The 27,887-nt window shown below is 44.5% G+C and overlaps 1 protein-coding gene across 1 annotated transcript in view; it reads left to right on the forward strand.

Annotated features, from left to right (window-relative positions):
• Positions 1 to 205: 205 nt before the first annotated feature.
• Positions 206 to 27,887, forward strand: part of TMEM260 (transmembrane protein 260) — a gene marked incomplete at its 5' end in the record, with an annotated part of 33,041 nt that continues 5,359 nt past the window's right edge. The window contains 10 exons of the mRNA XM_083863804.1: positions 206 to 353; positions 5,318 to 5,349; positions 6,207 to 6,355; positions 18,542 to 18,719; positions 20,686 to 20,799; positions 22,666 to 22,845; positions 25,105 to 25,145; positions 25,502 to 25,585; positions 25,966 to 26,083; positions 26,918 to 27,093. Of these exons, the coding sequence (XP_083719930.1) occupies positions 206 to 353; positions 5,318 to 5,349; positions 6,207 to 6,355; positions 18,542 to 18,719; positions 20,686 to 20,799; positions 22,666 to 22,845; positions 25,105 to 25,145; positions 25,502 to 25,585; positions 25,966 to 26,083; positions 26,918 to 27,093 (1,220 nt within the window). The remainder of the gene's footprint in view (positions 354 to 5,317; positions 5,350 to 6,206; positions 6,356 to 18,541; positions 18,720 to 20,685; positions 20,800 to 22,665; positions 22,846 to 25,104; positions 25,146 to 25,501; positions 25,586 to 25,965; positions 26,084 to 26,917; positions 27,094 to 27,887) is intronic.

Raw genomic sequence — 27,887 nt, forward strand, 5'->3', positions numbered from 1 at the left:
GGGGGAGGATGGAAGAGAGCGGGAGGCCGCGCTGAATGGCCTCAGCGGGTTTGCGCCTCTCTCTGTACTCTATCTGAGAGTTGTAATAAAGGAAGCTCCAGGAGGTGCTTTGGGGAGAGCGAGAAGGTGAGAGAGGAACAGGGCCGCTCCCCCCGCCAGGCGGTGGATGGCACAGCCCGGCCGAACCCGGAAGGTGGCGGCGCACATGGGCGCGGGGGCCGGGCCCGGGGCCGGCACCGCCATCGGCACCGGGATAGGGAACGGGGCGGGAGGAGCCGCCGGGGCGCTGGGCGCTGCCGTGGCTGCTCTCTACACGGCCACGCTGCCGCCCGGCCTGCCCGGCGGGGATGCGGGTAAAGTACCGGGTCACCGCACCTCGGCCCGGGGCGGCTGGTGCATCGCGGGCAGCCTGAGGCGGGGGGCGCGGGGGGACGAGCCCGCAGGGCCCGGGACGTTCCTGTCACCCCACAGCAACTCCTACATCAGTGTCACCCCTGTAGGGCTGCTCACTCCAGAGGGGCTGGTGCATTGTTGTCACCCCACAGGCTTGCTGTCATCCCGTAGGGATGCTGATCCTATAGGGGCTGGTACCCTCATTGTCACCCCATATGTTTGCTGTTATCCTACAGGGACTGCGGCATTAGAGTACTCCAGGGGGTCGCTGTCACCCCATAACGATGCTCATCCTATAGGGACAGGTGCATTGATGTCACCCCATAAGGGTGCTCCTCCTATAGGGATGGGTACATTGCTGTCACCCCATAAGGATGCTCATCCTATAGGGACGGGTGCATTGCTGTCACCCCATGAGGATGCTCATCCTATAGGGATGGGTACATTGCTGTCACCCCATAAGGATGCTCATCCTACAGGGATTGGGTGCATTGCTGTCACCCCATAAGGATGCTCATCTTATAGGGGTGGGTGCATTGCTGTCACCCCATAAGGATGCTCATCCTATAGGGATGGGTACATTGCTGTCACCCCATAAGGATGCTCATCCTACAGGGATTGGGTGCATTGCTGTCACCCCATAAGGATGCTCATCCTATAGGGGTGGGTGCATTGCTGTCACCCCATAAGGATGCTCATCCTATAGGGGTGGGTGCATTTCTGTCACCCCATAGGGTTGCTGGTCCCATTATGGTCCCATTAGGTCCCCGTAGTCACTGGTGCAGTACAGCCACTTTTGGGGTGCTCACCCCATTGGGGTTGGTGCATTAAAAGCTCCCCACAGCAGCACTGGCCCCACAGGTGGGTGCAGAAGGGACACCCTGAATTGGGGTGTGCTCCCCTCGGGGCCAGGGCAGTCACCCATTGGGGTCAGCACAGCAAGGTCCCCCCTGGGGCTGCTGCCCTTGGGCCACCCCATAATGGTTTGCCTGTATTTGAGCCTTTCAAGGAAGGATTTAGCCAGAGGCCCTGGGGACAGCTGGTGGCTTTAGGAGGCAGATGTGCCATCCTGCCAGATGTGCTGTCACGGACTGACTGTCACATTCCCGGGCTTGTGCAGCAGGGAAATGTTTGGATCAGCCTGTCTGGAAGTGCAGCTTGCTGACAGTGTCAGGCTGTCTGAATATTTGTGTTTGGCACTGCTGATCCCACAGGTGGGACAGAGTTCTCCTGTTTTGTCCTGCTGTGGTTTTACTGATTTAACCTGTTCTTGTTTAAAAAAAATATTCTGGTTTTGAATGTGTGGTTTGGAGGGCTTGGATTTTCCTGGGAATATGTTGATAATTTTTATTTCATGGAACAAGTGTCCAGGATACTTTGTTTCTGTGTCATCCCAGAACAGTGTTCAGTGGCTCTGCTTAACCCTGTGCCTCCTGCTCATCAGTGGTTTCACGTCCAAGCTGTGCATGAAATTCCTTCTAAATAAATGGCATTTTAATGGATTCATGTATTTTATAGGCTTAGAATGTGTGGAGAGAGAGAGGCACTGGCCAGGCTGGCCATGTTCATCCTGATGGGTTTTGCTTCTGCTCCCAAGTTACTAAAAGGGCTGGGTTTGCTCCTTCTGGGTGTATCAATTAGTATCAATTAGTGTGTGATGATTGATATATTTACAGTTGTTACCATTTTGGTTTTTATTATAATTTTTGCCTTTTTTTTTTTTTTTTTTTTTTTTTTTGTCTGTGGAAAGCATCCCATGCTCTGAACTGTTCATGCTGCACAAAGCTTCAGGAACTTGGTTTTTAGTTGTGCTTGAGCCTGGATTCTCCCTCTGGGATGCAAATAACCATTAGCAGCCTTTGCAGAGAGGGATGCAGGTTCTTCTGGTGATGTGATGGATGGATGCTGGGATTTGTTTTTGTGTTTGATGTGAATTATCCCAGTAGACAGAGCGAGCAACCAAACAGGGTTCCCCCCGCTTTCCATAGGTTATTGTGGAGTTAGAGGAAATCTCTCAGGACAGTGCCCCCTGACCAGCCCTGTGACCTCACTCCTTCTCTCTCCGTATTTATTTATTTATTTGTATTTTCTTCTAAGTTTCCTGCCTGGCTTCCGTGTGTTCACTGGGGCTGAGCAGACACAGGCTCCTCCCTGCTGTCCCCTTGTGCCTGTCCCAGCCAACACTGCGTGTCCCATCACAGTGTCAGGATTTTTTTGGGCATTGTTCCCCTGGTTTCTCATGGCTTGAGCATGGAATGCCTCAGCTGGAGTCCCTGGGATGTCTGTGCATGGCCCTGCTCGAGGTGTTTAATTTGCCTGTGCCTGGAGCTCCAACTTGTGCCACCAAAAGCACTGAGGATACTTGTGTGAGTCAAGAGCTGCTTAAGGATTTGCTATATCTGCTTCCAGGCAGGGAGCCTCATATTGTATTTTATTTTATTTTATTTTATTTTATTTTATTTTATTTTATTTTATTTTATTTTATTTTTTAAGCTATCTGTATTTTTAATTGTTCCCAAAGTTTGCAGTAATCCAGAAATGTCAAAGGCAGTGTGTATTTCCACGGGCAGCTTGTTCGTGTTACTTAGTGTTAGAATAAAGAAATGAATGAGAGAATAATAGGGGGAGAAGGAATTATAATTCAGAAACATCCACAGATGTTAAAAGAGCTTAGAAAAGGATCAAATAAAGTTAAAAAAAAATAAAAAATCAGCTCCCAAACTTGCTGGGAATAAATCAGAGTTCAGGCAGCATTGGGCCTCTTGCCTGAACACCTTTATGGGGGAGTCAGGCTGGGCAGTCAGAAACTTGTTTACATCAGCAATCACAGAATATTCTGAATTAAAAGGGGCCCACAAGGATCATTGAGTCCAACTCCTGGCCCTGTGGAGTTGGAGGAAATAAACTCTTCAGTTTGAGCCACTGCCTGAAGATGCCACGGGCCATTCTGTCTCACAAGAAAGACATTGAAACCCAGTTTGTGGGTGCTGTAGTTCTTCCTTCGTGTGTTTTGTTATTTAATATTAGTCCTTCTCACTCCTCCAGCCCATGGAGGCTGTAAAGGATGCTCAGGTGTGTGGGTGGATGACAGAGAATTAACCTTTATCCAAAGTAGTGGGTGTTACGAACTTACTTTGATTTTCCCACTGGAATTCAAGACACCTGCAGCCTGTGAGCTTATTTTTTGCAGGTCTCCTTGCCTTTTTTTTTTTTTCCCTTACTTCTTACAAGGCAAAGTTGTGCTGTTGTCTTTCAGAGCTTGGTGGTGCCTTCCAGCAGTGGTTTATTTATATTATTTTTGCAGCTCCCTGGTTGATTTGTGGCGTTATTTCTTTGGGGTTTTCCTTGCCCTTGATATAAATGTCACAGCAATGTGAATGAACTTAAATTTTTGCTGTTTTAGATACACATATTTCTGCATGCCAGAAGGACTTTAGTGGAGATGAATCCATGCCTGGCTTGGGAGCAGCACCCCTGGGATGTGGTGGGTGATGGGCATCACCAGCTGCTGCCCACTGGAGGAACCCCACAGTGCCAAATTTAGAGTTTCCTTTATTATCATCATCCTTTGCTGTGTGCAGGAGGATTGATCCCTTCCTAGCCTTGCTGTGCCCTGGAAATATTGGAACTGCTGAACCCTGAAGGGCTCATAATTGGGATGGATGGTTTTCCCTTTGCTCTTTTTGGGCTCTGTTTTGCAGTAGGGTGAAGTTTTCCTGAAATAAGAATAGCCAGTGTTTGCTATAAGTGCAGGAAACTCCGTGTCTCAGAGATTTTGGTGCAGGTTTGGCCCTAGTTGTTGCCAGGCCACAGCTCTAATTCTGCAGAAGCTGCCCCCAGCAGAAATGGTTGAGTTGCATCTTTGTTTTAAAATGCAGCATTTACTGTGGTGTCAGAATCTAAAGGTGCCATTTGTACAACCACCCCCCACCTCCCGCTTTGTGGTGTGATGAGGATGGGATTGTGCAGAAATTTAAAATATTGTTAATTTAGCATTTAAAGCCACCAGTGCCCTTCATTTGGGTCTTTCCCTTCTAACAATGCTGCCATGACCTTGGTGTCTGCAAAATTAGCAGGACCAGTAAAATTGGATTATGAAATTTGAGGGCAAGAAAGAAAACCTGCCGTAATTTTTAATTTTGTTTCTCCCAGAATGTGTTGTGCATATTGAATATATTCAATGTGTGTTGTTCAGGAGTGTTTGCTGCAATAAAAAAATGCTCTAAAAATTCCAACTATTCTGCTAACGTGGGTCTTTTTGTGGCAATTATTTGTTCTACATAAAAATACAAACAAAATGCAAAATCCAAGTGTTGTTTCTAATGGGAGCTGAGTGCAGCATCCACTGACAGGTAAAAGAGTTACTTGTGAAGCAGAATTGCTTTAGCATCAAGGGAGAGCAGCATTCCCAAATAAATGGATGCAGATTTGCACGGTCAGTGATTATGTTTTTCCTCTTTAAAAACTGTAAAACTCTGGTTTTGTGTTGCTTTCTATTTTTTTTTTTTTAATTTATTTTTTTGATGAGGAACAACTGAGTTGTTGAACAAACAATGCAGCTTAAGCGTTGCTAACTGTAGTGCTTGAAACTTATTGAGTCAGGTGGTTTAAAATTAAAAATACACACACACACATACAAATGTCTGCATTTTGAGTATCTCGGGCCATTCTTTGCCCGAGCCTACCTATTTTTCACTTATCTGTTCACAAAAGTCTCGCGAAAACATACAAAAGATATTTTGTGCAGTGACATCAGAGGGAGAAAATATTCTTAGAAAATTTCATGCTGTTAAATCTCCACAGATTTACAGTTTTATCCAGTCAAATTAATGCAAAACCCCAATGCAAGCATTTGGATTTTGAAAACTTTGGAGGAGTGTCATTTCCTAATAGTAATTATTGGTTTTACATTATTTTTTCACAGGGGAGCTGATCACAGCCGCATATGAGCTTGGAGTAAGTATTAGTTTTATTGTTTAATCAATGCTCTCATTAACAGTTTTAGGAATTAAGGAAGTTTAATTAAGCATGGAGTAAAGTAGATTAATTTATTTTCAAACCACAGTTTTTACTAACTTATAAGTACAGCACGCGACAATTTACTTCAAGTTTTAAATCCAATTAAACTAAATTATAAAGCAAAGGCTTTACTGTATATACAGTAGCTGGCTTATTATCAACCCAAATTTTGTATAAGCTGGGGAGAATAAAATAAATCGGGTTAACAATTTTAATAAGTTTTATTATTTAATAAACTTTATTATGGTGCATGATCCCTTTAGGCAAGACCTTAGGACTGTCAGCGCGGTGGTAATCCGATAGCAGTGTGGTCTTTCAACTTGCTAACCAATAAAATAGTTGAGAAGCTGCTTTTTTTTAAAAAAAAAAAAAAAAAAAGAGAGAAAAAAAAAAAAACAACCAAACAAAAACCAAAAAACAACAGCCTTTTGAATGACCCTAATATACTGTGAACCCAAACAAGGAGTCCTTTAAGGCACGCTAATGAAACGTGGCACCTCCTTTTCCTCGCCGCCTCATTATTATGGGCGAGGCGTGGAACCAGATCCACTGAGGAAAAAAAATCTTTGTGGGGTTGGGATGAGCACTGTGGGTTGGGATGGGCACCGGGGCTTAGGATGGGCACTGAGGATTGGGATGGGCACTGAGGACTGGGATGGATATGAGGGTTGGGATGGATACCGAGGGTAGGGATGGGCACTGAGGGTGACTCAGGGAGTGGATCCTCTCGGGGCTGCCCTGCTCCCATTCCCAGCTTCTCCTCACTTTCCAACCCCGTGTCCCTCTGTCCCTAGGTCGCCCACCCTCCCGGCTACCCCCTGTTCACGCTGCTGGCCAAAGCGGCCACGGCGCTGCCCGGCGGCTCCCCCGCCTTCCGAGTCAATCTCCTCTGCGGCTTGGTGGGAGCAGCTGCTGCCTCATTGCTTTTTTGCACGGTTTTCAGGTAAAGTCCTCGGGGGTGCTTTTTCCTTGGCTTCCTGGTGGTTCCCCAGTAGCTCGGGATGTTCCCAAAGGCTCCTTCTGCTCCCCGCTGGCCTTCGGACCGGCGTTTCCCCCGCTTTCCCTAATTAGTTCCTCTGATTAACCTAACAGCAACTTAATCTGAATTTGACCTTCTTTCCCGCACAAAAGCCTCCCTTCTCTTTTATTTTTTCCCTCCCTCCCCTTTTCTTTTCTGTTAAATAATAATAATAGCAATAATAATAAAAAAGTGCGCCCTTTTTCCCTTGCCCAGCCGTGACAGGTTGTTCGGGCTCATTATCACAAATCACCGCTCGGTTTAACTAACCAGAACTAATGAAGTTTGTCGTTCTCGAAAGATGCAGATGGTCTGTTTAAATTAACAGGATGAGCTTCACCTATCGGGAAACCGTGAACTTAGTTTAATTGCAGCTCCCGGCGGAGGTGGATGGGCAGTTGCCTGCCCGTGGTACCCAAGGAGCAGGGAGAGCATCCCTGCTTTTCCCTGGAGCAGCTCCGGGCTGATGGGGGGGAATGTCCAGAGCCTCCTCTCCGGACCTCTAACTTTGGGGAGGACAGGGAACAATCGGGATGCTCACGTGGTTGTGGGGTTTTTTGTTAACCCTGCTCGTCTTTGATGTGCAAGTTCTGGCTGCTCTTAACCTCAGCCTGACCCATATTTGAGAGGATTATGGCAACCCGTATAAACAATTTCTGATGTTCTTTCGCAGGGAAAATAGGGCACGTTTTGAGGCTGCGAATGGTATCGGGGCGCTTCGGGATGAGACGGGGCGCTTCCCGACCGGGATTATTTTGACAAAAGCCCTTTCCTCCCACCCCTTTCCAGAGCCACCCCTCAGGGAAACCTTCCCAGGGAGTGAAAGCAACCTAGAAATAAAAGCAGGAATAAATGGGGAGGTGGTGAGGGGGAAGATTCTGCACAGCCTGAGATCTCACTTAAACTTTGTTCCACAGGGTCCGTCTTCCTCTGCTGAAGAGGAGTTGCTTTTTTGCCCAACACCTTGTGTGTAGCATCAGCTCCAAAGCACACCTACTGGAATTGCTTGAGTAGTTCCTAAATATTTCTGTAGGCATTGAAAGGGGTTGCTTTCACTGGTGGGTAATACATGTAATTAAGTCAGTGTTATTTAATTTAATATCCCGCATTTCACAGCCTGTTTGGGAAGCTGGAAGTGGCGCTGCCTCTCGAGCACAGCGCCCGGCGCAGCATCAGAGCACAACTCCATTCTGCTAAAAACTCCTGCAAGGAGTTGGTAAAGGTTTTCTATATTTGGTTCTGATTTCTTCTTTAATGATGGTTATTCCCATCATTGCAGTTATTTGGAAGATCTTCCCCAGTTTTTATTTTGAACCGCAGTGGGACAGTTCCTTGAGTGCCCGCTTTGTGCTTTGTAAATTATGCCATCGTTCCTTTAAAGAAATAAGGATACGAGAGAGAAATGACAGGCTAAATTTGAGAATTATTTTGGGAATTACTTTAACACTTCTGAAGGTTTAGGTGTTTTGTTGTTTAATTGGATTTGGAAGACGGCGCTTCTGTCAAATTTTAGAATTTGCATGGAGGAACGGAGCATGTGGAAGCAAGAGATGATAAAAACTATTAAGACTTAGAGAAATTATTTCATAGATACTGGCAGGAACAATTATTCAGCCTAGCAGTGATTGGTTTTATTTTTTTTTTTAATAATTGTAAGGTCAGTTTTATTTCCAAATTACAATGTTACATTTTTTCCTTTTGAGCACGTTAAAACTGATTTATTTTTTGGGACATTCATTTGGCTTAAAAAAAAGAGAAAAATTATTGCTTTTTTATTTACTTTTAAATGGAAAAAAAATTAGAAAGTGTTCACTGGCACTGTCTGCTTGAAGCTGTAGCTGTCTGAGGGTGATGTGGTGTATTTTAAACCGGGCTTGTCCTTCCTCACAAAGGGACTAAACGGGTCTATCAAATCTCCCTTATTTTTGTGTTGAAATAAAATTATCTGATGGGGTGACCCCTACGAGGTACCGGTGGCAAAATCATCACCTGCTCCTTGTCCCATGTGAAACGTGGCTGTTAATATGAAAATATGTAGATGTTAGGAGTACAAATAATTGATGAAGTACACATCCTTCGGGAGCAACACGGTTCAAGTGGCAAATCTGCCTGCTCAAACAATAGCCACCCTCCAGCGGGGAGGAAGCCATCTCTATGGAAATGGGGCTGACGCTGCCCTATTGATCGAGTGAAGAAGACATTATACAATGTCAGTTGGGTTGTTACAATTTCATTTGTCGTCTGACCTGAACTTAACCTCTAAAACCTTTCTTTTCTCCCCGCCAGTCGGGCAGGGTTGCTGTTTACACTCGCACGCGGGTTTTTGCTGCGCCTCCCTCCCTCCCAGCATCCCCATACAGCAAATCTCTCCCTTTAATTTTAATTTTATTTTTTTTTATTATTAACTTCCCCATTGATTCTTTTTGTTTGAGTCATTTCCCGGAGTTTATTCCTCGGCAGGTCGGGACGGTTTTATTGCTTAAGGAGAAGAGTCGCGGTTCCCTCCATGGTGTTTGGGAATGTCGTGGCACGTGCGGGATTAGGGTGGAATTTATTCCTGGAGCAGATTTCCCCTTTGCCAGGTGATGGCTGGCAGGATGCTTCGTGCAGGCAGCGCTGAGGTCGAGAGGAAGCAGCCGCCGCATCGCATCTGTTTGTTCATTTTATTGGGTTACAATATATGATATTACTTGTTTAATTACTTTTTTTTATTTATTTAAAGCCTGGATTGTTCTTCTCGAAGCAAAATTGTGTGGCAGCACATTGATGCAGAAAGGCTTTTTGTCAGTAATCCAGACTATCGCTGAACGAGCCGTTTGCTCCTTTGAGTTACTTCTCAAGTGTGGATTTTTTTTCCCCCCCCTTCTGCATAGACTTAATAAATTGCTTGTAATTATCGTAAAATGCCATTTACAAGGAGTTTTCTCGGACTGCTTGTAACTGAGGCAGATAATTCATCTTTGCTTTGAAGGAGGGGGGAGCTGCTTTATGTTTTTAGGACTCAGCGAGTGCGGCTGTAGGATTGTTTCTTTAAACAACTATTTATTTGTTTTACTGTGGGAGGCAAAGCATAGCAAGTTTACAAAGTAAACCAATTATCTTCTTATAATATGATTGCCAAAGTGTCATTTTCTGCACAGGGGATGCATTCTTTGCATTCTCTGCTGCAAAGAGAAATAAGAGAAATCCCCTGCTCTAAATGCTTTTTTTTTTCAGTGTATACCTTTCTTAGTTTGGCTGTTTTGGAGTTTCTAAATACACAAAGCTGTTTTATTGCAGAGGCAGTAGCAGAGTAGATGGTGTCACTGCCCAAGTGTTTGTAGGAAGTTTTTGCCAGCTTTTTTCTGGCCGAGTAGGGCTCAGGGTTTGGAAATGGGGAAGATGTTGCATTAAATTAAACAGTTCATATCTCTTTGGTTTGCTGTTCTGGGTATCATATTAACTTTTGGATTAATATGTTGTACATATATATTTTTTGTATCTATTATATATTTTTTTTGTGTGTTCTCTGCCCACTAAACCTTCCAGACAACAAACTGTGAGTGGGTATAAAACCCAGAACCAACTCTTGTCCCACCGCCAACAAAAAGAAAAATTAGGCACATTGCATAATGAAATCATCAAAATGATTCCATCATTTTGAAATCATCATGACGTTTTGGAAGTGGCACTTGACCATCTTTATGGCACTGAGCTTCCTGGCTCCCTGGGTGTGTGTTTGGAGCTCTTGTGTGAAGGTCCCTGAGCAGGACCAGGAGGATCAGTGACCTTTATAGCCATCCCAGAGGGACCTCATGGCTGATGCTCCCTTGAAACTGCCCAGTGCTGGGAAAAGTTGTCTGCTGCCCCTGATGGGTGAGGAAATGCTCCTTGTCCCTGGGGTACACGGGTTTACCAGAGCAGGATTCATCCCTGAACAGTTTGACCCCTTTTTTTGTGGATGTGACTTGGGGAAGATGGAGGGATGAGAGAGGAGTCAGTGCCTGCTCAACCAGAGTGGGAAATTAAGAAATTGGGCTTTGGGGAAGGAGGAATCTCCTTACAGGGCATGTTTGGATTTTTCCAGATTACAGATTATCGTAGATTATCTCTCTTGTAGCACAGCAGGAACATCCTGGGCGTTTGGAAAGCAGCTGTGCTTAGTGAGAAGTCATTACAAAGTTTTAGGAGAGAGAGAAGACAGGAATGCATTTAGATACTAATTTACCTTTAGAAAAATCTGCTGTGATCTCTGGCTAATTGATCACATATCTGTTTTTATTTCTTTTCCCACTTGTCCCCAGAATAAACCGGCGCCGAGTTCAGTCTGTTTGAAGACGCTGCCAAATCTGTTCATTTGCATTTGGCTCTAAAGTAGGCGCACGAGGCTGCAGTAACTCTGCTTCATTTAGAAAAGGGTTTTGGGGGGGGGAAGAAAAAGCAGGGCAAAAAAACTCTTTTTTTTTTCTTTTTCCTTTTTTTTTTTTTTTTTAAAGACTGAAGAGTCTTTTCTGACAGCTAGTCAGAGTTAGAATTAGTTCAAGGAAATGTTAATAATGCACTGCCTGGCTTAATCCCTTTGATATCACCAGGTATCCTCCTGTTCATGGGTTAATTGCTTTAAAAGCGGAGGCAATATTCTGAGCGGTGGGCCGCTTCACCTTTTCACAGCTGTTACCATTGAGTGACAACTAAATCCCATGTGTAAGATGAGGAAGAGCTCAATCTCCAATTGGGAGAAAATTTATGTAAACCGCAATCCCTTCAGAATGTGCGGAAGTCACAGACTTTCTTGATTTACTCTGCTTTTCCCAGAAAGCTCCATTGTTCCCTTCCCTAAGTCCCATCAACCCTTTGTAGCAGAATATCACAGCGGCGGCAGATAGCTTGAAATATATAAATGCTATCATAGCTCTGATTAATAGCGGCGCTTATGAGTCAAGTCTGATAACGGAGCAGCTCTCCACTCAATTTCAGATACCGCTAATGGAATCTGTCTCCTGCAATTGTAATGTGAGAAGGGCTAATTTGCCATGGAGCTTGGAGCTGTCACCAGCCGGGGATTGGGGGGTCAGATGGGAGCTGCCAGGTTTTTGCCCTGCAGCTTGTATCTCTCGCTTTGAATAGCGCAGCCCCCTGCCTGCCAGGGAGCTGATAGGCCGCCGGGGGGTTTATGCCACTCGTACAATAGCGAAGGGCTGCATGGGCTGACTTGGTAATTGTGAAGCCAGCTCATTTTTATTTTATTTTATATTTTATTCTATTTTTTTTCCTCTCTTCCCCCCTCCTTCAACTCCTTCCTTTCCCCCCCCCACCCCGCCGCCTCCCCTCTTCTTTTTTTTTTTTTTTTCTTTCTTTTTCTTTTTTTTTTTTTGCGGCTGCATAATTTCTAATAAGGGGTTTTAACAAATGTCAGATTAGGAAAAGTTTCTGCAATTACCCAAAAAAAAAAAAAAAAAAAGCCAACTTATAAAACATTTAAATAGCTCAAGTCGACTCCTACTGCGGGTTGGGGTTCTTTGGCTGCTGGAAGCAGGTGCTGGTTATTACAGGAGCCTGGGATAAAGGTGTATCTATTTTCCAAGGATTGTGAATCAAATAATGGGTCGAACTAATACACCCTTTGCACTTGCAAAGACACCAGGAGAGAAATTCTCATTTGTAATGGCTGGAAGCACAGTTTGTACAACTCAAGTGTGAGTATGGGGTGGTATTTCTTAAAGCAGCACAGCCCTGTGTGCATTTTATAGATCTGTCATGAGCTGTTCCACTCGTTGAGCTGCTCTGGAATAGCTTGGCATGGAGATGTTGGATTTAAACTCCAAACTTTCTTGGCAGGGGGCTGCTGCAGGCAGGCTGTGCTCCAATGGTGATGGGCATCCTGGAGCATGCAAGGTGTGAGGTTGGGATGTCTCATTCCTTGCTCTCCTGATGAGTTGTCAAGGGGAGCTTTCCCCATCCCTGGTGGACCCACAGAGGTCCTTGCTGCCATCCCAGAGCAGTTTGATCCTCTCAGCAAGAGGATCCAAGGTGACTTGGCCCCAGGACACAATGGATGGGGTGCAAAATGCCTCTTGCATGTGCTGGTGACCTTCACAGGTTCACATTTCCAAAGGGATGGGCAGAGACAATGTCCTTCAGAGGTGGTGTCCTAACTGGACACCTCCAGTCCAGGAGGATGTGTGTGAGAGGGTGCAAGGACCAGCTCCCCTTTGCCAAAATCCTCACTAGACACAGCAGTCCTTTACTGGACCATCCCCTCTCCAAACTGTGGCATTTCAATGAAATAACTACAAGAAAGAAAAGTCAAGAAATGGTGGCTGAGTGTGAGGGAAGTGGTGTTTTGTGCATGTGGTGGGAGGTGAGGGTGCTGCCTGCTCTCCTCCATCCCAGAAATCACAGGTCTGTGGGAATGCTGGAGCTGTGGGTTGCTGAAGTCCCGTTTTACATGAAGGACAGCAGCTGGTTGTGACCAGACTGGTTTGGTTTTATTTTATGGTGGCTCTGCCTCTCTTCCCTTCACTCCTTGTGACCATGGGACTCAACCAGGAGAGATGAGCCAAGCCCTGCTCTCTTTCCTCCTCCTGCTGCGGGCAGGGCTTAAGTGGCTATTGAGCTCCAGGTCCTTGAGGAAGAATAAAATCTGGTTTGCTATTCCCTGTAGTACCTGAGCTGGCTCTTCAGCGCTGAGAGCAAGAGAAACCGCCTTTTGTCATGGAGTGTTTGTGGCTAAGAGGCAGGCAAACCCAGAGGGACTGGGGTTTTTGGGGATAATTATTGTTACTTAAGCCCTAAACTCGTGTTTGGATTTTAATTTTTAAACAATTCTTCTCTTTCAGCGCCGATGCTCGTGCTTAAAATTTATCAGTGGGAAGCTTGGTTGTTGAGTCTTCTATGTCCCTTTCTGTTTAGCCTGCATTAAAAAAAATAGGTTTGTTTTTTTTTTAATTGATTGATTAGCAAGCAAAACCTCTTAAATTCAAAATGTTAACTCTTTAGTGCACTGCCTTGAAATAAAAATACATTAAAGGGATGTATCTTTGCTACTGCAAAGCCACAGAATTGCAGACAGAAGTTGTTGGTGATGTACCTGGAGTCTATGGAAGTCAACAGGGAACCACTTACATCAGGGTCATCATCTGCAGTGCAGGGAGAGACGGAATTTTTTTTTTTAAAATCCATTATTTAGTTAATTAGTGGAGATTTTAAAAATCAGGAGAGTTTTTTCTTATTCCACTGCCTGAAAAAAAAAAAATAAAAAATGCAAGGCTAAGATCTGCTGCCTGTAAAGTTTTGGAGCGAAGAGGAGGCAGAAATAATCAGCTTATTTCACTAGGTACAGATAGGTGTTGCCAGTGTTAAATACATCAGCTTCAAAAATATACCATTCCAATTATCTTACTTTTCTTAATGAATCCGGTGCACTGAAGATTGCATTTAGCAAAAACATTTTAATTAAATTCCAATTCCCATCCATGTATAGCTTTATGCCGATCATTTAATACGTTTTGGGGAATTATTAAATATAAAATATCTGCCATTGTTTTCAAAATAAAAAGTAAAAACGCTGGTGGAGTTTTTTTGTGAAATATATATGACTTGTAACCTTGGTTAATGGAAAATTTTACCAAACTTAAAGGCTAAATTTTAAATTGCAAACTTGCATGTTTTAGTGATTGCCAACGAATGAGAAGCTAAAAACTATAATTGCAAAAAACTGCCGGGTTAAAATATTTAATTTCAGTTTTCCCAAATGTTCCTGCAAACTGTCAATAAAACCTACAGGTAAAGTAGTTCTGATGAAAGCAAATTCCTACTGACTGCATCCTTGGAGGTGAGGCCCAGCTGCACATTCTTTCTTTACATTCTTGAAAAGGAAAACAAAATTATAATTTTTTAAAATTTTTTTTATTCTTTTCTTTTTATGTTTAGGGATGCCATGGGAAAAATATTTATCACAAAAGACTGATTTCTCCTTTGCTGACTCTTTCTGTCTTTCTGAGTGGATTTTCAGATGATGGTCATGAAGACTTTCCCACTTTTTGCCATGGCTTCAATTATTTTCTTCTTCCATGAGCTGGCTCCACTCTGCTGGGGCTGTTCTTTCTCATACTGGGCCCAAAGACTGGGGAAACAAGCTGGATTTTGGAGGAGCAGGTATCTGTCCTGCCTGCTCCCCAAAATATTGGGATAAAGCTCTCCTAAGATGTTGCTTTTCCATTCAGCTGTTGGGTGTCTCTGTTTTGTAGCACCTCAACTCTATTTGGAAAATGTATTTAAAAACAGAAACATGAGTAGAAGTTGAGTGATGATAAATCTCTGCTGCTCTCTGCTCTGCAGTCCTGATGTGCTGTCAAAAGAAAATACAGTGTTAAGCAACTGGAAGGTATTTTGGAAAAAAAAACCCAAATGTTTCCTTCTCCCAACCGTGGCACACCTGGGAAGCCTCCAGCCAGTACAGATGACAGAGTGTGGGGCTCCAGGCAGGGTGGCTGAACTCAAATGTGGTTCCTTCTTGTCCAGCAAGGCTTCACTGCAGGAAATATTTGCATTGTCAAATGGCCTGGTGTTTGATTTTGGTGAGACAAGTGACTACGTGCCATGAAAAACTTCTTAACTTCCACACAACAAGTGGCCTCTTTGTCTTGTTCCCTCTGTCTCCACGTTGGTCACTGGGTGCCTGGGCTCTTGCTGGAGTTATGGGAGATCTCTTTTAGGTCTTGCATTAACCTTCTTCCACAAAATCTTCTGTCGTAACCACAGGAATTCCCTCTGTGCCTGTAGTTAAGGCAGACATTATCTTCTGTCTCCCTAATGTCCTGCTTCCTTCATGTAATGTCACCAGCCTCTAGAGTTGTAGATTGCACTGCCCTCCTTTGCAATATTTTTTGTGCTTTTCAGTGAATCACAGAATCTCAGGTTGGATCTTAAAGCTCATCCCATTCCCACCCCCTGCCATGGGAGGGGACACCTTCCACTATCCCAGGTTGCTCCAAGCCCCATCCAGCCTGGCCTGAAACACTTCCAGGGGTAGGGAAAAAGAATTCTTGGCTTTTAGCTTCTTGACCTCAATTTCAAAGCTCTGCCCCATCCCTTTGCTTTTTCAATTTTTTCCATGTCTGTTTTACTCTCAGTTTTGTGCCTTTTTTGGAGCGTTCTCATTTCACTCTGCCTTGCATCACTGAACACCCATCAGTGTCTTTTCCACCTTGAAGTTGGTCTTTGGTCCAAAGTGGTGCAGGTGGCTGAGATGTCCATGTCTGAGTTTTTTTTTGTCATCTCCTTGGACAAGGAGGTGTGAGGTCATCTTGGCTTTAAGGAAGGAGAGATGAGGCAGACTGTCACTCTGTGCTGGAGAATTCCAAGAGGCTGAAGAGGCAGAGGAGCATGGACACCCTCATGTTGATCAAAATGAGCTTTATAATCATGTTACCCCAGCTGCAGGGCAGGATTGATTTAATTTGCCCCCAAATCATGCTGACAATCGTGTGGGATTAATTTTTACTTGTCCTGCTGGTGCTGCTTTGCACTGTGGATTGTTGCATTTGTTCTGCCAGGTGCTCTTCATCCTCCTCTGGAGATACCTGCTCTGATTGTTTCCACTTCTGAGAGTTTTCCTCTGAATCAGCAAACTCACAAATCCATCACTGCTGGTAACAGAACCTGCAGAAAAACCCTTTGGTCTCCAGCTTGCACTTCCCAAAGCTGGTTTCTTGATGTTCTTCTAGAATGCAACACGTTCCCATTTGGTTTTTTGACATCTCTTGTACTTAGAGGAGCTTAATGCCCCATGCATGAAATGGGCTGCCACAAAGGAGGTGAGCCAGGAGCTCAGCAACTTGGCTTTCCCATGGATTTCCTGGGAAAGTTGTTCAGCCTGCAGAAGATTCCAGGGAGACCTTAGAGCCCCTTCCAAAACCTGAAAGAGCTTCCAGAGAGACGAGGAGAGACTTGGACACGGAATGACAGGACAAGGGGGAATGGCTTCCCACTGACAGAGGACAGGGTTAGATGGGATTTTGGAAGGGATTGTTCCCAGTGAAGATAGTGAGGCCCCTGGCACAGGGTGCCCAGAGAAGCTGTGGCTGCCCCTGGATCCCTGGAAGTGCCCAAGGCCAGGTTGGACAGGGTTTGGAGCACCCTGGGATAGTGGAAGGTGTCCCTGCCCATGGCTTAGGTTGGAACAGGATGATCTTCCAACCTAAGCCCTCCTATGATTGTTTTTATGATTCTGTGGGCAGACAGGTCTGTGGGCTGTGCTTAGTTTGGGCTCCTGACCCTGCCCTGCTCAGGGAGCAGAGGTGTCCTCTGTCCCACAGAGCTGGGATAAGCTTTGGCTTGAGTGGCTTTTGCTTTAAGCCTTATTTCATAAAACTCGACTTGCAAGTTTGAGACTTTTTATCAAGAGGATGGGATTTCTTTCATCTCATTTGAACTCAACATGATACGTTTGAGTCTTTCCTAGGAAAGACAAGGAGAATTCCTGAATGATTGAGATGTTTGCCTAAAGTGCTGCTTTTCTGAAAAAAATTTTTAGAAAAGTAGTTTCAACTTTTTTTTTTTTTTACTTTATTTCCCTGCAAGAATTTCAAAGGGATTTATGAAGTTGTTTCTCTATAACTAAAATGTTGAACTGTTTAAATGGTTTAGTCAAAACAGGAGTGTTATGAAGTTATATATTGGTGATCTGTTGGTTTTTAATTACACATGGTCCTGTTGCCCTTTCCTGGCATTTCTCTTCAGGTTTTTTCCCAATTCTGTTATTTTATGAGACTTCTTCCCACAGTCTTGATGTTGAACTTGCTGTATCACCTTGAGTTTGGCCTGGAACACCTTAGAATTGTTTCCTTTTTTTCTCAATGTTAACTCCATACTTCTCACCCTTTGGCTGCAGGTGCAGATCTCACAATACTTCACAAAGGAGATAAAAATCATTAGTCCTATTTTCCAGATACCTTCACATAATCTGGCAAACCAAGGAGAGGAGCCCTTGCAGAGGGAGCTCTTCCTCATCTCATGTGGAAATCACATGTGTAGCTTGATGAAGAGGTTGGGTAGTGTACAAGCATTTTGGCTCAAACCTGCTGGAATTGTTAGGGTTAGATGGAACTGTGCTGCACGTCTGGGGTGGAATTAGAAAAATACCTAATTTGTGGTGGAGACTAGCTGAGTCTTACAGTGGAATGGTGAATTTTTGGAGTGTAGCTTTGACCACAGCTACAACTATTTGTGGTTTTGGATATTGAGCATGTCGTGGTGCCCTACTCGAGGTCTTTTCAGGGTGACTCCTAAAGGGGAGATATTCCAGCCAAGGCAGAGCCAGAGCTGCTCCCAGTGGGACTGGCTGGGAAGAGGCACTGTGGTGGAATTGGTTCCCTGAATTCCACCCCATGGGTTCCATGAATTCCATCTAGTGGGCTCCCTGTGCTGGCTGCAGCATCCAGCTGAGCTGGGCAGGCAGCTCCGTGGGGAATGTGTGCCATAATCCCATCTGGGAGTCACAGAGATGGCCAGCTTTGGGCTCACAGCCATCCCATCCCTCCCTCTTGCTGGAGCTGGCACCCATTTCCCACACTCCTGACCCTGGTGGGCACCTCTCCCTGCTGGGACTGTGGATGCTGCCACCTCCACCCACCCCCAGGACACCAAACACCCCCCCAGGAAAGCCCTGCCAATGCTGTCCATCCTGAATAGCTCTAATCCACTCTTAATTCAGCTCCTGGATGAATTGAGGGCTGCACCCTTGCTGGCATCTCCTCCAGAGATTAAAGCCATTAAAGCCTCCCATTAAAGCCATGACTCCCTGGCTCGGTGCACCACGACCCTCTGGGCCTTCACTCATCAGGATTTCTGAACCAAATTCAATCCTGGAAGTTTTCATGGCCAGAAGAAGCAGATTCTTTGGGTGTTGGGGTGGCTGGCAGACAGGCTCTGCTCTTCCCAGTGGCAATCCTTAACAGAGAAATTATTAGGGAGATCTTAACCATATAATGTTTTGGCAGGGTGCTGGGTGCTGCAGCTACAGTATGGGGGCTTTTAAAAAAAAAAAAAATTATAAAAAGAAGGACAATAAAGTAGGCTCTTTTTTTTTTTTTGTTGGAAAAGAAGATTTCATGTTATCTGTGTTTGCAGGCTTTCTGGCTCATATGCTGGAGGAATCCTTGCTGCGGGGGTGTTTTCATTTTCTCGTCTAACATGGCAGTGGTCCATCACGGCGGAGGTTTTCAGCTTAAACAATCTGTTTGTGGGGCTGCTGATGGCTCTCACTGCTCATTTTGAGGAGGCACCCACTGCAAAAGAGAGATCAAAGGTAAAGCATCTCAAGCAAAGTAAATAGTTCTTTAAATTTTTCATAGTTGGTTATCACCTGTTTGTTTAATTTCCTGTTCGTTTACAGCTGACTTGGTTTTGTTTAAAATAAAAAGGCCAAATTTTGGGTCTTGCTTCAGCACCTGTGATAAGTGGGGTCCATCCCTGACCTGCCTGGATGTTCAGAAGTGACAAACATTGAAAAAACCTTTCCCACTCTGCATAAGGATTGAGTTGGGACTTGTTGGATGTGTTTGGGGTTGGTTTATTTAATACTCACAGGGTGGAAGCAGGAAAAACAAAATCATTTCAATCTAAACATTTTAGTGCATCCTGCATCAAAGACACAAACCAGGCTGTGGGTGTTCAAGGCTTTGTTTTAAGAACTGGTAATTCTCTTTGGGGTAAATGGATATATTTTACAGAAAACTTCTTCTAATCAGAAGAATTAAGAAAAACACAGAAACCAGGTTTCAACTCAAAAACAGGGACGAGCAAATTCTCAATCAGTTTTTCTTTTGAAATTAAATGTGCCCCTAAAATAATGGCATTGTTAAACACAGAGACTTTAAATTTCATGCTGTATTTTCTACTTTATAGACTGACTAGGCAGCCAAATGATATTTTTGCTCAGCAGTCTTGTTCTTTCTACTTTTGTTTGCCCGAACATCTGATCTCTTTTCCTCCGACAGACTTGCCTGCTGTGACTCCTGTAAATTGTGTGAATAAAGGGATTTTTGTCAGGCTAGGCTAGAATTTCAGGAGTCTGCAGTGGTAGTTTACCCAGCTTCGTGAGTTCTCAAATAACATGTTTTATCAATGGCTACAGAGACCTTGTTTCACCACTGGATTTTATTTTTTTTTTAACTATTATTATTATTTTCTAATGAGCAGTGTCCCAAGATCCCCACAACCTGAACTCCACAGACATGGAGCTGGGCATTTTCCAACCTTCTCCCATGTTTCACATGCCCGGTTTCCAATGGGATTTTCAAAATTAGATTTTCAGAAGCTGTTAAGGAGCTTGTTCCAATGGTTTTTTGAGTGTCTGGCATCCCACGCCTGGAAGAAGCCAGGCTGCCAACAGCAGTGCTTTTCATAAATCAGATGGTCATACAGACATCATATTGGAGTTCATCCATGTACTTAAAAAATTACTGAGGTGGTTCTGAGCCCTGCCAGGCAGCTCTGAAACCCATAAAGGTTTTGCTGAACTTCCAGCAAGGTGTTTCCATTGCAAGGCAGTGTCCAGCATTGAATCCTGAGCAGTTAATTAAAAATTACAAGGTGATGCCATCACTACACCAAGGCAAGTGTTTGCATCTCACACACCACCCTCACCAGTGGCTGAAACAAGCAGGGGAGGTTTAGGTTGGATGTCAGGAAAAGGTTCTTTCCCCAGAGGGTGGCTGGGCACTGGAACAGGCTTGAGCTTTTGGAGTGATGAGGGGTGTCATCTTTAATTCCCTTGGCTTAGGAAGTTTGTGCAGCCCTGACGTCAGCCCTCTGTGCCTAATGAAGAGGAAAAAATCATTCCTGTTACAAAAAAATTAGATTTCTGTAGATAATGGCTTTATTTTAGGACATTTCTGAAAAATCATTCAGAGTGAACTGCTGGGCAGCCTCCCCTGGGCAACTTGGGTTCAGGGAATGGACTCAACACATCATTATGATGTGATGATGCTGCACAGGATCTCTGTGTGCATGGAGGCTTGGCTGTTCAGCTGGACAACCTTAAAGACTTCTTCTAAAACTTCTTAAAGAATGTTTTCTGTTAAACAGTTGAAATCTCCCTGTAACTTATAAAAAAACCCCCTGAGTTCTGTGTTACAACTGACCAGTGCTCACTGGTGTGTTTGCCTTTCTCCTGTAAAGATGCTGTGCTGAATCTTTTTGATCTCTAGATGTTTTTTCCAATTTGTCAATAGTAATTGTGAAATTTTTAATTCTTTTTTTCCCCCTCTCAGATCTCTAAACTGGGTGCCTTTTGCTGTGGGCTCAGTCTGTGCAATCAACACACAATAGTGCTTTATGTTGCTTGTGTTGTGCCCTGGGTTCTCTCACGGCTTTTCAGAAAGAGGGTACGTATTTACTCACCCACACCTCTGTTTTTCTAATTAATTCTTCTCCCCCAGAACTTGTGCCACTTATAAATTGATGCATGTGATTAATCATAACCCACTGAAGTTACAGTCTGACACCACAACCACTGATCTCAAGGGGGTTTGATTTAAAGAGGGTCTACAAGATCCTTTTGACAAGGGCATGGAGTGATAGGACAAGGGGACTGGCTTTAAACTGATAGAGGGCAGGGTTAGATTTAGATATTAGAAAGAAATTCTTGGCTGTGAGGGTGGGGAGGCTCTGGCACAGGTTTCCCACAGAAGCTGTGGCTGCCCCATTCCTGGAAGTGTCCAAAGCCAGGTTGAACAGGGCTTGGAGCAACCTGAGATAGTGGAAGGTGTCCCTGCCATGGCAGGGGGTGGAACAGGATGATCTCTTAAGTTCCTTTTCAACTCAAACCATTCTGGGATTCTGTGATCACAGTTTAGGGCCTTTGCTCATTCTGGTGATCTGCGACTCCCTTTGTGTCCCCTGGAACAGGAGTGCTCCATCCCAGCTGCTTGCAAATACCCTGTGAGCTAAAATAATTCTTGGAGCTAAAAACTCAAGATTCCTCATGCCATCAGCTCACCTGGAATTGAGTTTCTGTGTGTTGGCTCCCTGGTGGCAACCAGCAAAAGCCACATCCATCCTGTGTGGTTCTCAGTAGGGGCACAAAGTACAGCTAAGCCTGGCTGAAGCCCATGAGCTGCAACGAATGTGATGCAACTCAGACAAGCTTGATCCAAAATCTCTTCAGCATCCCCAGAAACCCCCTTCTCTGGCCATGTATTTCCATTAACAAAATCAACAATCACTTCTGCAATATATTTGTGTTCTTTAAACAGTTGTTTTGCTTGTTGTTTTTTTTTTTTTTTTTTTTTTTTTTTTTTTTTGAGCTGGAGGGTCTAGAGAGACCTCTGTGACTTCCAGCAAGGGCTGGAATTGGCTGTGCCAATATAATAATCCTGGGAAATACTTTGGACAGCCCAGTAGTGCCCACTTCAGGAAACCATTGAATAAGTTGGGTGATGGATGAAAAACTGCCTTTTTAAAGTACAAATGAGCCACCTTTCTTCTGAAGGAGCTCTGACCACCACCATTATCAAGCTCCTTTCTCTGCTCCACAGATCATCACTCCCAGTTACCCCGAATGCTGAGGAAGGGCTTTGATTGACAAGGCAGTGGCTAATGACAAAGCAAGCGTGCAATATTCCAGGGTGGGATTTTCCAAAGCACTTAAAGGAGTTAGGCACAGAAGTCCCTTTGAAAGTCTTGTCTCCCTGACCCCTTAGGCAGTCTCGAAAATCCCACCCCAAAAGTTGGCCTATCCAATTTAGCCAAGCGTAATCACGATCAAGTAAATGGCAAAACTGACTCCTGATGATGGTGATGATGTGTGCAGTTGTACTAGAGCAGCATTTATGTGGTCTCTTTCTTTTTTTTTTTTTTTTTTTTTTTTTTTGCCAGATGGAAAACCAGCCAACTCTTAATCGCTGCAAAGTGGGTTATCTCAGCCTTGCAGTGCTTCAGCCATCTATGCATGTCATGCCATGATTTAAATGTGAAAGATGCAATGAGTATGATACTCATGAGTCCTAGCTAATATTATTTGCTTCACTTAAATTTCACCCTGCCATGCAAAGGAGATCAGTTTGATGCAGTTTCCTAGTAATCCACAAAATCGTAAGGTTTAACATAGCATTTTGTAGGGACTTACTATAAATTGAGAGATCAGCTCTGTGTAAATATATTTGATGTTTTTTCTTTATCTGTTCTTGAAGTTCCAGCGTGATTAAACTAAAATAAACATTGTTATGCAATATGACATATTTTTGGTGCAGGAATTGTCCCTAGGCCATTTGCTGAAGTTGGGTTTATGCTTCTTGGCTGGTTTGCTGCCTTATCTCTATCTGCCGGCTTCGTCCTACCTCAATCGAGCCCGCTGGACATGGGGAGACCAGACGACTTTTCAAGGATTCTTGACCCACTTTCTAAGGGAAGAATATGGGACATTCAATCTGGTAAACAAGGGTCACTGTCTAAATTACTGCCTTTTCACTTACGCAACGGCAGGAATGTTCTGTTTGTGATGATTAAGGGCTTGTAGGGAAGGAAATTGAAAATGTTTCATTTTTTTCATTCGTTTCTGATTTCGACCTCCTGACCCATCAAGTTTTCTGGGAATGGGTCATATGGCTGGGAAAGCAAAGAGATAATTCTCACTGCCTTATGGGGTGAGCCAAATTATTTCCTAGGAGCTGTACTGGGTGTCTTATGTGTGTAGGAGCCCAAATAACAAACTGTGCCAGAGGGAGATGGTGACATCAATTTTGTGGTGGTTTTAAGATGAATTTTGTGTTATTTTTCTATTTTTAACTCAGATGTTTAAAGAGGTCACAAGCAGTTTTCATTTAAAAGCTGTTCCTCTTTAATTTACTAATGTTGAGTTTAAGTGAATGGTTGGTTTGAGGGTTGTCAGGAACCTCTGATCTGAGTTATTGAGGTCTCTGCTCTTGCCAAGGGAGGGAAGAATCCGTGGCTGCTTTCAGAGTGTACTGTTTGTATCTGCCTCCTCCAGCCCTGACTTGGATGTTGGGCTCTGGCCACCCAAAGAAATCACCAGCCCATCATCCCAGAGTCTGTCCTGCTTCCAAGATTTCAGGGCAGAGGCCTGGGAAATCACACCACTGGGAGGAAAACAAGAAAAAGGTGTGGTCTCTATGTTCTGTCAATCCTTGGGGTCCTGAAGCCCCACATCCTCAGATATCACCCCTCACATGCAGCCAGTGTGACACAGTGTCACTGTCACTGTGCCGTTTCACCCTTCCCAGAGAGCTGTGTGGCCATAGGATATGTGTCAAAAGACATGATAATTCCTGCTGCTGCCATTAAATCTGTTCAAAAACTCCTACAGAGATCAGGTCCACCCTCTGAAGGACTTGTGAGACTTCCCCCTGTTGTTGTCCTGTTCCCAGCTCTCTCCTGAGAATCAGCCTCCACTGGGCAGAGCAATACCAAGGCATGCAAATCCCTTAACTCCTCTCTCCATCAAATGTGATGAATTCAAGTTGATGTTCAGGAGGCTTAGGGATGGACTGCGTGTAATCCTGCACCACAAATCACATTTAGGATGAACTTGTCTGAAGCAGGAGCAATAAATACAGCAAAATCCAAAAGCGTTTGGTCCCGGTGCCAGTTGAGATAATGCCAGAGCACTGCTGGATGGACAGACAGCTTTGACATCCCATAGCTCTGTTTTAAGGGCAGGCAGGGTCAAAAAAAAGCCCAGAAAATATTTTGGAGAGGGTTTCACCTGTGAGCCATGGATCAGCAATGTCATCTCTGTGATGGATGTGTCTGGGGCTGCCAGCAAGGTGGGGCTTCAGGAGCTGTGAGCTGGCTCTCCATCCTCTGACACTGATATTTTAATCAAATCCTGCATGCAATTAGCTATTCCATTTTTATTGAGATTAAATATTCCTTCCAAACCTCCTGAACCCGTTTACCTTATCTTTTATCTGGTATCCACCACTTTTCCAACAAGCGGCAGTGAAGGTAATTCCTCACCTCACAGCATGTCTTTTTTTCCCAGACTTGTGCCATGGACTGCAGGTCTCTGCAATAAAAATTCTCATTATCTCATAAAGATTTTGTAGAGCTCTGCCTCTGTCAGAGCAGAGGAGACAGGGGCAAGTCTGGTAAGCAAAGAGGAATTGATCTTGTCTCAGGCTGTGGGGAGATGTCCCAGAAAATAATTGCACCATGGAGATACAGGGCACAGCCTCCAGTTATGCCAGGAGAGGTTTAGATTGGATATTAGGGAAAAAAAATCACAGAAAGAATGGTCAAGAATTGGAATAGGCTGCCCAGGGCAGTGGTGGAATCACCATCCCTGGAGGGATTTAAAAGTTGTGTGGATGTGGCACTTGGGGACATGGGTTAGTGGTGGGCAGTGCTGGGTTAATGGTTGGACTTGATGATCTCAGAGGGTTTTTCCAACCCAAATGATTCCATGATACAGCAGAGATCATGGCTAAACCATATGATGTGCCCTAATCATAGGATAATGTGTTGTCAGCACTATGAAATAATGCTTATCCAGGGGGTAAATCCTTCAGTGGCATCACATTAATCAGGAATGTGGGAGAACATCTTGCAGTGAAGGTTTGAGTAGAGGTTGCTGCCTTTCTTGCAAACAGAAAATGAGAGGACTTTCCTTGCCCCAGTGATACCCAATCAGTGTGTGGGTTCCTCATGGGTTTCCTTTGTTTTTATTTTAGGCCAAATCCGAGACAGGATCCAGTATGGGAGAGATGCTGCTGTGAGTAACATCTTGGCTGTGCTTTTCACCTGTTGCTGCTGCTCTCTTTTGGGCCAAAGTGGCTCCTGTCCTTCCTTTCCTCATCCTGTCCAGAGCTGGGGCTGTGTGTGCCCAGCACAGGGACAGCATTCCTGCCCTCTGTCTTCCCCACTGAAGCAAAACCACTGCATTCTCCGTCCCAGTGATTTTTCCTTCAAAATCCTGCCATGTAACCCACTCTTCTCCCCATTTCTGCTAGGCTTAATCCCAGCAGAACGGGAATATGTTCTGTGATTATTCCCTGTTTCTCCTGACACTTTAATTGAGTGCAAAGGGTGATCTGGGGGTTACACATCCACGCTTTAATTTCTCCACAGTTTCCAGCTGGCACAGATGAAGTCAGAGCTCTCCCTTCCCGTCCTTGCCCTGGCACTCGTGGCCTTTGTGAGCACAGCACTGCCGTAAGTTGGACAATATTTGCTGTAATGTGCATTTTTTGCCCATTTTTCTCACTACCTGCATGGGCAGCTTGCTTTCCCTTCTGCTTGCTGCTGCAGAAATTGCAGCAGTTGGCTGTGGTCATCTATGATTAAGAGCAAAATATCCCTTACTCCTGGTTAACCCCGTGGCTTGGTAGGTGGCAAGCTTAAAACTCTTGAAATCCTGATGGTTTTTCTTTACCTTTGCCATTTATGAAACTTCATAATGGCAAAGGTAAAGAAAGACTCATCAGCTCCTTGTGTTAAATGCATTTAGGTATGCAGGGAGTTCAAGCACATACAATTTTTCCATCGTGTCCATCGTGTCTGAGGAGTGATGCATTTATTATGTTTTTTAATAGGAAAAAGCAGCAGAAATCACCTGTGATCTGGCTGTTCACTGGAATGCTCTGCCTTTATTCCCTTTTCTTTGCTTGGAGAGCAAATTTGGATATTACAAAGCCTCTTTTTCTAGGTGTGGTAAGTTGCACTCCGAAAGTTGCTCTGGCATGTTAATTTTTGAGAGAAAACATTCAAAACCTTCAAACCACCTGACCAGGAGCAGGCAGTTGTCTTGAAGCTGCAGAAGGTGCCAAAGTGTTGGAACCTTAGAGGCTGAAAATTTCAGGCTTTCTGAGCTGAGGGGTGCTGACCCTCAGGCAGGCACCACATTTGGAACAGGCTTCCAGGATTGTGTGATGGCACAGAAGTTGTGGGTGTTTAGTTTGAATGGTGTTGTGTGATCTCACAGAGTCAACATTTAGGTTTGGGGTTTTGGTATATAGTAGTGTGTGAGAGCCAAGATGGAGGATCCAGAGTGTTGTCTGAGTTCTTCTTCTTTACTTTCTTTTTCCTTCTTCCTCAGGGATTTGGGTGGTTTTCTTTAATTGAGTGAAAAATGTCTGCATTGCGGACCTCGAATAGTCATTACTGGGTCAAAAGCATAAATAATATAGGTGTCACTTTGGTATTAAGTAATTATCTCTTAAATAGCCTTGGTAAGAGTTAGAAGCTCTCCATTTTGTCTTGTTTCTCTAACTGACAACTTGGAGCTCACACTTTGTGAGACTGTAAATACTGTAAATAGATAAAATATAATAAACAATCAAGACCAAAGTCGACTCTGCGTTTCCCGTGTCTTTCATCCTGACCTTGGCCAAGATAAAGCAAACAGAGCTGTAACACCAAAGTACAGCTCCAAGGCCAGGTTGGACAAGGCTTGGAGCAACCCAGTAGATGTGAGATGGTGAGTGGAATGGGATGATCTTTGTGGTCCCTTCCAACCCAACCCTGTTTCTGGGATTCTCTCTCCAGGTGGAGCGGTTCTGGCTGCAGAGCAGTGCTGTGGTGGCCGTGCTGGCAGGGCTGGGGCTGGCCACACTGGCCAGCCTTGGGAGGAGCTCTGTGCTGGAGGGCACCTGGCTGCTGCCATGCCTGGAGTGGCTTCCTGCTCTTGCCCTCGTTGCTTCTCAGTTTTGGGCAAATTACAGGTGAGAAGTTCCCCTGGTGCCGTCTCGCAGGGGGAGTTGGGCTGCTCCTGGGATTTCTGTCCTTGGCTGGGAATGGGAAAGGCACTTTTCACACCCCACCTAAGCTTGCCTGGTCACAGCCTGCAGGACTCCCTGGTCAGATCTCCCTTAGAGTCACCAAGTCCAGGTTGTAAATGGGGATATCACAGAGGTTGGGGGAAAAAAACCTCTGTAGATATGTTAATTTCTACTAAAAAACCCTTCTAAATCTGTGTTTTGTCTCCTAAGGAGGTTTGCAGAATTAATTTGGCCTGAGCTCCCCTTGATTTCCTTCAGGTCACCTTGTGCCCTGAGGTTTTTTCTATTTATTTTTCCCATTTTGTAAGAGTTAAATCTGAGGTTTGGGGCTTCCCCATCCCATAACCATGTGCAGTCACTTGGATAGGAATCAGTGTCCTGGTAGGGATGCTCAGGTACAGGCTGACCAAGGAAGTGTAGGCTTATCCTCAGGAATCCTTTTTTTGGCACACCTTTTCCAAAGGCTTGTCCATGGGTGAGCCTGTCCTGGGGTGTCATCTGAGTCCGTACCTGGAGTATGTGCACATAATTTTAATGGAAAGGATTCAATCTCAGATCATATAAATCTACTTCTGCCTAATAGTACAAAAACCTGGCTCTTTAAATCTTGATTAAAACATTAAAGATGAGGAGGGCTTCAAATGAGAACCATCATTGTACTGGCACTTCCAGCACCAACTAATAAGATTTTAGATTTAGCCCAAGAAGAAATCAGAATTAAGGTGAAGGTGTGCAGT

Source organism: Zosterops lateralis (genome assembly GCF_965231275.1).
Source record: "Zosterops lateralis genome assembly, chromosome: 6".
Taxonomy (NCBI): domain Eukaryota; kingdom Metazoa; phylum Chordata; class Aves; order Passeriformes; family Zosteropidae; genus Zosterops; species Zosterops lateralis.